Here is a 13,511-nt window from a genome sequence, read left to right as displayed (position 1 = left end):
GCAAGTTTTTGAATAGCATTTTCACAAGTCTTGAGCCAAACACTGTACCTGTTAGTCTTCTTCCTTCAGCTCAGTGCTTGAGGGTGGTCTATTTTTCAGGGCCTTACCTCTCTCTCTGTAAATATCCCTCAGATCTTCCATATGGTTTATAGGGGATCAGCAGGGGTAGTTTTTGTTTATGAGGACTAAGCTGAATGAAGTTTACTAAGGTTTTAACCAAATTCTGATACATGATTATAAAATTATGTGATACTGAAGCTTCCCTGAGTAAAGCACAGTTGATGAGAAATTGTACATCTAAGCTCCCGCCTCCTTATGGATGCCTGCTGTTTTCTTAGAGACCTGCTTCCCAATTGTCAGCTTATAGACCCTAACTTAGCAGTCTGTCATTTTCTTTCATCTTTTTTCTTTCTCTTAATGTGTTCTGCCTATACCAACACAGTACATTCATTTGTCCAGTAGCTAGCTATCTACTTAGAGTTTATTTTATGCCAGGTGCCATTCTGGAGGTTCTCTCTATTCTGGAATTCCCAACCCTAACATTTTCCCAGATTTCTCCCCATTCTTCGTAAACGAAGCAGAAATGTGGTGTCCCCACCTTATAAACACAACCCAAATACCTGAAACCATGCCAGAGTAAATGTTTTTATAGACAAAAGCAAACAAAAACTCCAAAACCAATTTTCCAGTTCTCCTAATAGTTTGCAAAAAGGACACAAAGGAGGCAGCTGGTAGTTATAGAGTAACTGCAGGCTAAAGAGAACACAATTAATAAAATGGACCAATGTCTAAATAAAACAATTCTTGCTCTGGCTCTAATAAGTAAAATATATCTATACTAGATAAGGAAGAGATGTTAACGCCCTGCAAATAAATTCTATTCAGTTGTTAATATAAAGGGATACCAGAAGATCATTTCTATGAAAGAGTTAAAACAGAAAGAGCCATAATCAATACATATACTCATTTTTAGCAGATCTAAGTGCAGGGTAAGATTCAATTTCAGAGCCAGCCAAATGAAGCTTCTTTCAGTTCCCAGAGTGTAGCTATTTTCTCTCTCTTTCATTTCCTTATTATCCCCTCCCTTATATCACTCCCTGGCCAACTTTACTCATCTTTCAGGTCTGAGCTTCTATGTCAGTGTCATCCTCCAGGAAGCATGCCCTGACAACTCCCAAGCCTGGGTTAGGTATCCCTCCTAGTGGCCTGTAACATAACACACTCATTACTTTTTTAGGATAGAAGTCTGTCTCCTCTACAGAGGCAAGAAACCAGTCTGACCTGGAAATATCAGAGAAGTTACTATCAATGGATTACAAAACATACCATATAGAAATCCATATTTTTGTAAAATACAAACTCACACTATCGAGATGGGAGCACAACAAAACTAGGCAAGATTTATACATTGCTTTGAAGTTCACAAAGCATTCCATACCCATTATTTAATCTTCACCACAATCTTGAGTAATATTAATCCCATTTTATAGATGAGGAAGCTAAGACTCGGGTTTGGGCTCTTCTCAGAGCTTCACAATAAATGACAGAGCCAGTCTCAACCCATGTCCTTTATGCCAAGTGTTTTTTCCATTACCTCCAGCATATCAGGCATTCAGAGAAAAGACAAAAGAATTTAGTAAATGAATTTCCTTTTTCCTCCTGTCTTTCAATTTACATTTTTATGCAAAATAAAAGCATATCTTTTAGTCAAAGACATCCTTTTCCCAGTAGATCAAAGAAATATATAATCTCAATCTCATGTCCACCAATCTTTAATATTGGAGGGGGTGGAATGCCCTACTAACATACTACTGAAATTCAACAATTACTTTTTGGGCTCAGCACTGTGCTAGGCTCTATGAAGGATACAAAAGCATCACATAATGAGATGCCTGATCTGAAGAGTTTACAAGACAAAAATAACACTAACAAGGTAAGGCAGTGTATATTATAAATAGTGCGCTTATAGGGCTGAGAAAAGTAGATGATAAGACAAGCTTAACAGGTTTTGAAGCAATGGTAGGAACTAAGATGGACCTTAGAAAATGGCTAGGATTTGAATAAGTGGATGAGGAGGGCAAAAGGAACCATACTGGAAATGAATATGGCATACTTCTAGGGCAGTACCAGGAGCCAGGACTGAAAAGAAGGTTCCCTTTAAGGTGGAACATTAAGGATGGAACAAAGTTAGAAAAGTGATAGGGAGAAGAGACAAACTAAAGGGGGATGGATTAAGGAGAAATCATGCTTTTGATCAGAAAAAGGACATGAAGGAAGCAATGACAATGGAAGATAAGCTGAATGTGGAATGGACTTGAATACAGATAATTCTAGTCAAGAGAGGCAACTAAATGGCTGATGCCCTTCCTCTGTGGTCCCAAGACCCTCTGTGCTTATCATTATCACAGTATTCACTAATCAAACTACAGTGAACTGTCTCTTTAGTTATCTGACTCTTGCATTAGACTTTAGGATCTCCCAGAGCAGTGACTAATTATTCACTCTTATATACTCCCATACTAGCACAATGCCTACCTAGCACCTGATAGGCACTCAATAAATGTCTGTTTAAAAAATTACTCAATCCATCCAGGTATCTGGTTATATGAGACTGACTAAGTAGCAGCATAGGAACCGTTAATAGGGAGGACATTTTAAGGAAGCAGTTAACAAGATGATTTGATAGGTGTGACAGGTACAGGAAATGTGATATGTGACATGTCCTGAGTGACTACTTCAAGTCTGGGTGCCTGGGTGCAGAGAACACTAGGAAGTTTGGAGAATAAATCCCTTAGCAAGACAAGGATCTATCTTGATTTTATACATACTGAATTATCTTCGAGATGAGATAAGAATATCTGGGTAGAAAAGCTAAAACGTAAGCCTTGGGGATAGTCTACTCTTTGAGGATGGGAGAAGAGGAGTCGATATTAAGATGTTACAAAAATGCATTTGTCAGAGAACATTTTCAGCTAAAATCTAGCTAGAACCTTAAATTTGCCCAGTAATAAATGGACTCAAAATGCACCCACTTTTACATGGAGGTTAACCTTTCTACTTCCTTCCTCTGCTCTGAAGGAGTTTAATTTTTAGTGTGGTAGAGAAGGTCTTGAATATAAAAACGACATGTGCAGTGCCTACTACAGCATATGTCTAAATCAGAGTATTATGATTTGTGATCAAAACCAAGAGAGAAAGTAAACACCACACTTTGTCATTAAAATAGTAGGAAAAGTAAAAAAAAAAATAATTGGAACCTAGACCTGTTGGAGAAACAAAGTCTAAGTCAATCAGGTATGAGCATATTATTCCTAAACAGTCAAAATAGCATAAATTTTAACTGAAAACCTAATTATCATCTAAAAATCAGAAAATTATCTTTAAAATCATTGAAGGCTGGAGCCAGAGCTAAAGATCAATGATGTCATTTTCATTTGGAACCAGTATGACTTTTCACTTACCTGAAGCAGCTCTTATTTGGAATACTACACATTCATTCTTGGTCTAACTGGCATGAAGTAGCCGAAAAGTACAGTAGATATGGAAAAGTACAGTCTGAGCATAAAGTCTGACCTACTTATGAAAACTCACTTTTCATAAGACATAAGGAAGAAATACATATTTGTGGGTAGCTACAATAAGGCAACAGGGTAAACAACTTAACAAAATTATCTGGACTTGGAAAATTACAAACTTACTCACTGCCCTGACCCTGTAATAATAATTATTATGATGTTCTTTTTGGAAAATGTAACATCCAAACATCCAAGTACAATACGTTTCTAATATCCAGCATGGTTAAGGAATGAGATTATTCTTATTCCCATCAAAATCACCATCATCAGATGTGAACTGCCAATTTTAAAAGAAGTGGATAATGATGATCTATTATTCAAACTAAAGTTACTTTTAACATAAGGCTTTGATTCAGCAGGTACTTGAGAGATTTACAGTGAACTTCATTTCAAGTCAACTTAGGCAATTATTGTGCACCTACTATATGTATAAATAGAACAGAACTGCGAATTGACAGTAATTTAGTTCATTCTTATAAACAAATTACCCTGAGGTGTAGATTTCTGGAATGTAGGTAGCGTCAGATACAGTTCCGATTTTTATAAACACTAGTTCAGAAATTAGGAGTTGTACTTAACTCTGTTTTATCAGAGTTATCAGGTGATTACAAATCACCTTACATTCTCCAAAAATGAAAAGTGCAATGTAATAACTGTACTAATAAATGTAAAATATTTTTACAGTACATTAATAAATATTTTTAATATATGTAATCATTCCAAAGAACATCAAAAATGTGTTAGAACATTATGAATATGGAAGCATACAGTTAAGTGGCTTATAAATACGAAAAGATATATATAAAGATATGCATACAAATATTCAGCTATTTTTGATGTTCAAAGTTAGAATCACATACATATATAAACAGCTTATATATCTGTACACAAAACTATGTCAATCTGATCTAACAATTTCTGGAAAATCTTGCTACCCTTTTAACCAGCCTAACCTGTCTCAGAATACAAAGTTTTAAACAAGTAACTCTCAGAATCACTCCATTTCATTTGGTATTAAGGTCATCTTCACTTATGTTTACCTGTAACACTTTTGAAAGTAACTAACAGGACATTTCTTTTGAATTAGCCTAAAACTTATCCTTTAATTTAAAATTTCCAAAAGCCAGAGGCTTCATTTTATGGGCGCTCATATCTTTAGGACATGCAAGAAAATGGAAAGTGTCTATATTCTACTGAAACCAGAGGTACATATTTTCTTGGAACCAGAGAATGAAGTACCAAAACCATTACCAAAATAAACTTATTTCATCAGTATATTAAAATACTTCAGAAGACACTTTTTAAAAATGGATACTTGGTGAAAACCACACAATTCTACAGTTTACACAACTGCCTGCCTTAGTTTACCAGAAAGAGCCAATCTAGTTTTCTAGTTTGGTTCAACTTTGAAACTACAAAGCCAGCCACATTTGCTTATATCATCTTTTGCCTTTCAACATAGGGAATATCAACATAAGGCCACACAGGGATATCTGTTTATTTTTTTCACGGAGAACCACTAATGTCAAAACCAGATTGAGGTGCTCTAATTTAGGTATGTTAAAAAAAAGCACAATGTTTAAGCAGCTTTAACTCAAGGTCTACAAAAACATTTCAACAGTCATTCTTCTGCAACTATGAAATTTAACATGGTTGAGCTAATACCAGAGTAACTTCACCAAAAACATCCTGTAATTGTTTTTTTAAAGTCACACACACATCACCACACTAGAGGAAGCTCAAAATTTGCAATACAGTACAGTTTATCTGATGTACCTACTCTCTGTTGTAGTTGCAAAGGCTGTAGTTTATGACCTACACAGCTGATTGCCCTGTTCTCTCTGCTCATATCTGACTCCTATCTTACTCCATTAACTACTCAGTTACACATTTGAAACATTGCTTTTCAGGACCTAATTCTGTTTTCAAATCTTTAGTATAATAGGACCATTCAAATTTATGCTAAATACTGTACTATAAACAAAAAAGTTGTCTCTAGGATAACTCCTCATTCTTTAACAATTAAACTTAAACAGTTCTGATGTTTAATAGTATTCTTCAAAGGCATACTCACTGACTAGGTAAGACGGTCCTTCATAACACGGGTTATCTACAAAGAAGTTCCCTATATTTATGCATAGGGCTATGGCTCTAACTCAGCTGAGTAGATTAGTTATAGGTCTCGATGAAAAGTTATTATTCATCTTTAATTTCTTCGATTTTGTTTTTCCTGCTAGTGAAAAATCAGATTAATATTGCTAGAAAAATGACAGAACTCTGGTTGTCTCGTAGCTAGAGCTAGTCATCAATTCTTTTATGTCTTTCGAATTGGATATTTTGGATTCAAAGCTGGTTACTTCAGCCTCTGTCTTTTCCTTCCCTAAAACCAGAAGGCTACCTTTGGTTGTTTACACTCTGTGGCCACCTTCCTTCTACCTGCCTCTTTTGGTCTAGTAATGGTCTCTGTATGACTGACTCAACAGTGGCTGTGTAATGTGTATTAAAAGAAAAGAATTGGTCAATTCTCTTTTCCTAAACATCATTTTGGCTCCCCCTTTTCCTCTATCAATATTGTATTATTCTTGTATTAGACAAGGTTACTTAAAAGTAAATGTTAAAAATTTAACTCACTTTTCATTCAATTGACTACGTACAATTAATCTTCAGACAGTTACAAAGTTCAGGAAAGAATTAAGTCAGAAAGGATAATTTTTTCTCTCTGGGGTAAAGAAAGCTTTATCAAATCATACTACACACACCCCTAGAAGGCCATAAAGTGAAAAGATTTTGGGTGATCTGCCCGTTTCAAACTATAAATAGATTTTAGTATTTTAAGTAGCAATCACATTTACTGGAACATGTTATCACTCAGATTTTCTTGTCTGAATCAAGAATTCTAGCTCCTCTCCCTCTTCTTCTCCTTCGGTGGGAATTGTTCTATCTCTTTGACATTTTTTGAGTTTTTCTTTCTCTTCTTTGAAAAGAATCACCTTATTTTTGAAGTTGTTTTAAATTAGGGCCAATAACTACTAACCATTTAAGTGCCAATTAGTGGGTATCCACAACATACCAAGCACTGAATGTTATATTTCTGTCTTAATTCTTAACAACTTGGCAAGATGGGCAGTATTACTCTCCCCTTACAGATGATAAAGTTGAGGCTCAAAGAAATCAAATAACCTGCCCAAGCACTGTACTAGGAAAGGACTCTACTAGGAAGTATCAGAACCGGGTATTCAACCTACCGTTGTCTAACTCAAAAGCCCATGCTCTTTCCACTCCACTATCCCTCCACACAAACCTTCCTTATCTTCTTAGCTGACAGCTAAATGTCTTAGACTTGATAATTTTTTAAGAAGCACTAAGTCTATCAAACTATACCTTGGCTAGTCTGAAATAATACACTCTTCCCAGTGTTTTTAATGCCGTATTTGATAATCACCTTTCAAAAAGCTACAGTGTTTTTTGGTAAATGAGAAATTTCTAACAGTGACAATTAACACTTGAATCAGCTACTCATATCAGATATGACTCGAGATACAAGTCTTTCACGCAGAATCCTTGACTGAGAAATTTAGCTTTTCTCCTAAACAACCACAGTAGCAGTAATAATGAAAACAACAACAGTAACATCATCTTATATCATTTACTGAATACTTAATGAGTCTGACACTTCCAGCTAAACTATTTATTGAGGAATCTTAAGTGATATCTAGGATTATCAATATACAAAGCTGTGTCTAGCTTTGTGTGGGGGAGTGTCTGCCTGTCTAAGAAAGAATGTCAAATTAAACCTATCTCTTCAACTAATTTGTGTGTGTAGGTACAACCCAAACTGATTTGTTTAACAGATAGATTTAATACCACTTTTCCTGGTATTAATCAAACTAGACTTAAAGGGGCTGATTAAATCATTATAAAGTCTCCCAGTTAAGGGGACAAAGGCAAAGTTAACATAATGAGAAAACAAGAAATATCATCTCCTGTTTCTGTAAACAGAGAAGATGTGAAGAGAAGGTGTCGAGTTTCCCAGGTGGATCTCCATCCAGCTCCTCACCTTCCCTTCTAGCTCAATTTGAATAGTCAAGTAACCTTACTTACTTATCTTGCCTCTACTTTACAAATACACACTCTCAAGAAAGACATCCCTTCTATAGAGCTTTTTTTTTTTTTTTGGAAGTGGGAAGCATCCTAGCCTTGCCACAGTTGAGCAAGAGTTAAACTAAAGATGTTATCTTGCTGATAACACTAACAGGGTAAGAAGAAAGGGACTCATTTGTGCCCTCACTGCTATCCCAAATGTATCTCATCCTGACCTTTTTTGGGTCCTCCTTCCCCAGGACACAGCTCAGTCCTGTGGGTGCTCCGTGTTTCCCAACCCTGTGAGTTAGTCGTCTTAGGCTAGACCTTCTTTCTTAGAAGTAATGTGATAAGAGCATGAAAATCTGCTCTTAGGAGAGAGAATTCATCTTTCAATCATTTGCAATCTTATTGCACTTGTCCCACTTAATTTTTTTTTTTTTTAAGAATAATCACCTCAGCTATGTTGCTTAAAAATATTTCCTCTCATTAAAAATGAGGCAACTGTGGAGAAAAGAAGGGCATTTAGGTTATCAAGAGTTTATTTAAAGTGTGGAAAAAAAAAGTTTATTTAAATTTTCTAATGACTGCTTTCTAAATTCTTATATTTAAAACATCACTAGGAAATTCAAACCTTAGAGACAGTCAATGAGTTAACTAAAAACAAAGCAAAACAAAAAGCCCAAAACCCTGGTGACCTATTCTCCCACCCCCCTTTCAGGTTATAAAAGATAATCAATTTTACTCTCTTGCTTTTGCTGGATATTAAAGTCACAAAAGCATTCTCCAAAGTAAACATTTTTAAAAATGTAAAACAAGTATTCTACAAAAAATGAAGCTAACCATGTCAGTTAACTATCCAACAGACAATTTTTTACAGTACCATATTAAAGGCATGAATGTCAAGGGGTCTTTCCAAAACAGAAGAAAAAAGTTACAACCCTGCATTTTCAGAATTATAATACTTGACAGATTGAAACATGAAACAAACAAGACTTTTTGATAAGACTCTTAAATACATACTACTTACATGACACCTTGTAGAACTTTCTGGGGATCAGGGTCAAATAGCCTGTCAACATAGTGGCGACTGCTAGCTGTTACTTCCTAGAAAGTGGGGGGAAAAATTATGACATCTGAAGCCGTGCAGATCACAAATTCACAGTATCACCCATAACATCAAACAGCTATATAATCTAACTTAAGGTAGAAGCATTAGAATTTTTATAAATACTTATTATATTAAATCTATCTGAGAAAATCTTGTGACAAGATAAAACATAAGATGGGGAAGAAAGAGATACCCGGTTCTCACTAAAAACATAACTAGACAGTGGGACCTTTGCAGTGAGCCCTGCAAGCTCTGCCGATAGAAGAACTGGGCGTTAAGTATTGAGAAGCAAGCTAAGTTTCTTAATTAACTGTTGGATGTCACCTACATACAAAAAAACATAGGAATGTTGCTTCTGTTTATACCCACTAAAGGGAGGGAAAATCTGATTCTCAGCAAGGAAAAAAGGGTAAGGACTTCATGAACAGTTTATGAAGGGCAGTCTTGGTGCAAGAGGAAGACTCTCAGAGTGATGCAGAGGACCTATACTGCTAGGAAGCAGACATATGCAAAAAATAAAAACGAATATAAAGGAGTTGTCACACTTTCTGTAAGGCAAAAAAATTAAGAATTAGGGTGATTTATCAGGTCCAAAAGAGCTACCCAGTCTGAACTGGCTAAAGCTGGGCAGAAGAGGGAGAGTTAGAATATGAAGAGCAGGGGAGACACTTACCTCCTTTTATTGTATTTTGGGGTTTGCACTATTATGTTATTTCTTGTAATACTTATTTGGGGGGCATACTTATTTTTTATATTTAATTTTCAATACTTAACATTATTTAAAACAAAGAACATGTTTAAGAACCAGAAAAAAAGAATTTTTGTCCCTTGCTGTTTCTTTCTGATGCCTGCTGGAATATGCTGCTCATGTACTATGACCCATTAGCGATAAATTATTGTAGAGAGGAAGAAATACTTTTCCAGTTTACCCAGAACCCCTGATCAGAAAAGAGTTAACTGCCAAGACACAGTGCCAGCTTAAAATTCTGAATCTCCAAAAATAACTCTGGAAAAAATTCTATAAACTCAAATTTCCTGACAATATAGCTAATCCAAAATCAAAGTGTATTTTCATATTATGAGCTTGCAACCAAAATACCCTTGTAGGCAACTCAAATACCCACTTTTAATACATACTTTTATACAGAACAAACTGGCAGCAAATAAGCCAAACTGATGAAAATTCTTGTGCCTAATAGGGTACCATTAAGTACTTGCTAACGGGGTCTGGTTTCCTCAAAATAACAGAATCACAGAGTTAGAAGGACTCTTAATTATCTCTCTCAACCCCCTGGTTAACAAATGAGGGCTGATCTTTACCCAGATGTCAGACTGTCAAATGTTAAGTAGGGATGCAAACAACTGTACAAATATACCAAGAAATAATATACACAAGAGCAAAATCCAGGGTAAAACTGAAAACAGTATTCCTATAATACAAACAGATATGTCTTCTCACTCCATTTGAGCACATGTGCTTTCCTGACTTTCCAACATGGTAAGTTCTTCTGAGAACTTCAGACTCTTAGAATCCCTCCTATATAAGGACAGATTTTGATTTTACTGTTTCTCTCCACACACTCTCCCACAGCTCTACATCTCTTGCCTCTCAATGTGGTTTTTAAAAAGGTACTTGGGTTTAAGACCTTATTTTAAACAACATAAATTTCTCCCATTAATAGCAACTCTACTGTTCTATGCCTGGTTCATTCAATTTAACAAGCACTGCGTACCTACTATACGCAAGGCACTGAGGAAGGCATTAAAGGCCTTCTTTTAATTAAAGGCACTGAGGAAGGCATTAAAGGCCTAAAAAAAAAAGTAAGGCATAGTCCCTCCCCTCAAGAATTCATATTCTGTTGTAACTGGGTTTACAAGTTTATATTCCCTACTAGAATATAAAACAGAAGAATACATAGTGAAAACTTCTTAGAGGAGTTGGTTTTGGAAAATGAATAAGAGTGCATAAGAACAGACAAGGAAAAAATCAGGGTCACAACCACAGCCATAAGGCATGTGAAGCCAACACACAAATACCATCAGCAAGTATACCAGTTGCTGGCACTGAAAAAGAAGGGAGGAAGGTAGAAAGGCAACCACAGAATATAAAACACAAAAGGCTAACCAATGGGCAGCCAATAATTGAAGTGTTCAGACTGCCTTCTGGTCAAAGTTCTATGCTAGGTGCCAAAGAAAATACAAGAGGATGTTAAGGCAGAACAGTGCACTTAAAGAGCTTACATCTATAAAGGGGTCAGTCCTATGTACAAAAAAATGATCCTGAGCTGCCTAGGTAGCAGCAAGCTGAGAAGAGAGAGTCACTTGTTCAATCTGATTTTACTCTTATGTTTTTGCTTAACAAATTCACTTAGTTGTTTGTATGGGACATTTCTCATATTTCACTGCTTTCCTTTGTAGATCAGGCCGTCTCTCCCCTTTCAGCCCTCTTCTCTCGTCTTTCAAAAGGCAGCCTGGAAATATAAGACTTTGAGAGAGAAGGCAGTTGGTACAGATATTAAATAAGTTGGTCAGAGATAATTTCTTTAAGAAGGTGACACTTGAGCAAAGACCTGAAAAAGGTCAAGGAGTAAGTCATGCAGCTACCTGGGAGCAAAGCTTTTTAAGCAAAGAGAACAACAAATGCAAAGGCTCTGAAATGGTAAGTGTCTGCTGGGATCAAAGAACAGGAGGCCATTACAGCTGGAGCAGAATGAGCAAAGGAGAAAACAGTAGGAGACGAGGTCAGAGAAGAGTGGCCAGATGGTAAAGAGCTGTGGTGTCCAATATGATAGCCACTAGTCTCATATGGCTATTGGGCATTTGAAATGTGGCTAGAAACTCAATTTTAAATTTTTTAACTTTAATTAAAATTAAAATTTAAAAACCAATACTGGATTCAGTTATTAGAAAACTTTTAAGAATGTTTAGAATTACTTAGGTATGTAAATTTACTTTCAACTGTAAATTTCATGAAACCTAAATACCGATCAAGTATTTCCAATCAAAATACAAATCAAGTATTTCCAACCAAAATTTGGTATCAAAATTGTGTAAAATACACACCAGATTTTTGAAGACTTCATATAAAAAAGTAAAACAATTTCATTAATAATTCCTTACACTGATTACATGTTGAAATAATATTTGGATATACTGGTTTAAATTATATATATATTGAAATTAATTTCATGTTTTCTTTTTACTTGTATAGCATGGTTGCTGGAAAATTTTTAATTACATATGTGGCTAGCATTATTTTTCCACTGGACAACACTGGTATAGACCCTTCTTGGTCATTGTAAGGATTTTTATTTTTATGGTGTGAGTTGGGAAGCCATTAAGAGAGTTTTGAGAAAGTAGAGACATGAACTGACTTGTTTTAAAAGGACTGCTCTGGTTGCAACTTTAGAAACAGACAAATGTGTGGAGGGGGCTAGGGAACAAAGCAGGGAGACTGGGGAGGAGGCTATTTCAGTAATTAGAAATGCTGTCACTTCAGAGAGATGATGGAAGCCTGGACTAGGGCAAGAGTTCTGGAGGTAGTAAGAGTCACTCAGATTCCTGATGAATGTTAAAGCTGAAACGACTATCAAACTGGATATGCTGTCAGAGTAGATGTGGAGTGTGAAAGAATAGAGGAGCCAAGGGTAACACTTAAGGTTTTTGCCTGAGCACCTAGAAAGACTGAGTTGCCAGTTAATGAGATGAGGAAGACTGTGGGAAATGCAGGTTTGAGCGAGAAGATCAAAAGTTCAGTTTTGGACATGTTAGGACTGAGAATTTTATTAGCCACCCAAGTGAGAATGTCAAGTTAGCAGTTGAATATGTCTAGAGTTTAGGAGAGAGTTGTGGGTGGGAGATACAAATTAGGGAGTTGACAGATTAGACACAGGATAAGTTCACTGAGGGAGTAACCATGATAAGGCAAGGCCTGAAGACTGAACTCTGGAGCATCTAAACAAGCAGCCAGCATGGTGGGAGGAAATCTGAGAAGCCAGATAGGGTAAGGTTTCAAGGAGGGAGTGATCAAATATGCCAAATACTACGCATGTGTAGCATAAGATAGTAACTAAGACCTGACCATTAGACTTAGGAACATGGAGGTCATCAGTGATCTTGACAACAACAGTCTGGGCAGAGTGGTGGGGCCAAAACCTGCTTGGCGAGGGTTTAAGAGAGAATGGGAAAAGAGGAATTAGAGAAAGTACACACAGACAGCTCTTTCAAGGAGTTTCATTGTAGAGGGGAGTGAAGAAAGAGAGTAAGAGCTAGAGGGACAAGCGAAGTCAGGAGAGATTTTTTTTTTTTTAGAGACGGAATAAATTAAAGCATACTTATTCATCGACGGAAATTTTTGCTTTGTTTTGATAAAGAAAAACATGCTGCACTGGGGTAGAGGGAGAACTTCTGGAACAACGTTCACAATAATTGAGAGGGAAGTGGATTTACTGACCAAGTAGAACATGGAAAGTACAACAGTCAGGGGCAATAAATTAGGTGGATACGGTGATGAGAGCTTGTGGACATTCTCTCTGATTATCTCTATTTTCTGAAAGTTAAAATTGTGGGGTTGGGTGCGAGAGTGAAGAACAGAAGGAATAAAACACAGCATGGGCCAGAAAATATATCAGGACTGCCAGACAGCACTAACGTTCTTGAGGTTCATGATTATGAATTTAAAGTGAGACCAGTCAGCATGGCTGTGTTTTTCTCCAGCTACATTAAAATATACAGAAGTAGACATG

The 13,511-nt window shown here is 36.3% G+C and overlaps 1 protein-coding gene across 3 annotated transcripts in view; it reads right to left on the bottom strand.

The window, feature by feature from the left end:
• The window catches only part of ARMC8 (armadillo repeat containing 8), a 103,535-nt gene that overhangs the window by 74,701 nt on the left and 15,323 nt on the right, over window positions 1-13,511 (bottom strand). For all 3 annotated transcript variants that reach the window (XM_068545975.1, XM_068545977.1, XM_068545976.1), the window contains exon 2: window positions 8,686-8,762. In XM_068545975.1, the coding sequence (XP_068402076.1) occupies window positions 8,686-8,762 (77 nt within the window). The remainder of the gene's footprint in view (window positions 1-8,685; window positions 8,763-13,511) is intronic.

The sequence above is a fragment of the Eschrichtius robustus genome, chromosome 6 (assembly GCF_028021215.1).
Source record: "Eschrichtius robustus isolate mEscRob2 chromosome 6, mEscRob2.pri, whole genome shotgun sequence".
In the NCBI taxonomy this organism is placed as follows: domain Eukaryota; kingdom Metazoa; phylum Chordata; class Mammalia; order Artiodactyla; family Eschrichtiidae; genus Eschrichtius; species Eschrichtius robustus.
Note: the sequence above shows the minus strand (reverse complement) of the source record. Positions and strands in the feature narration are given on the sequence as shown.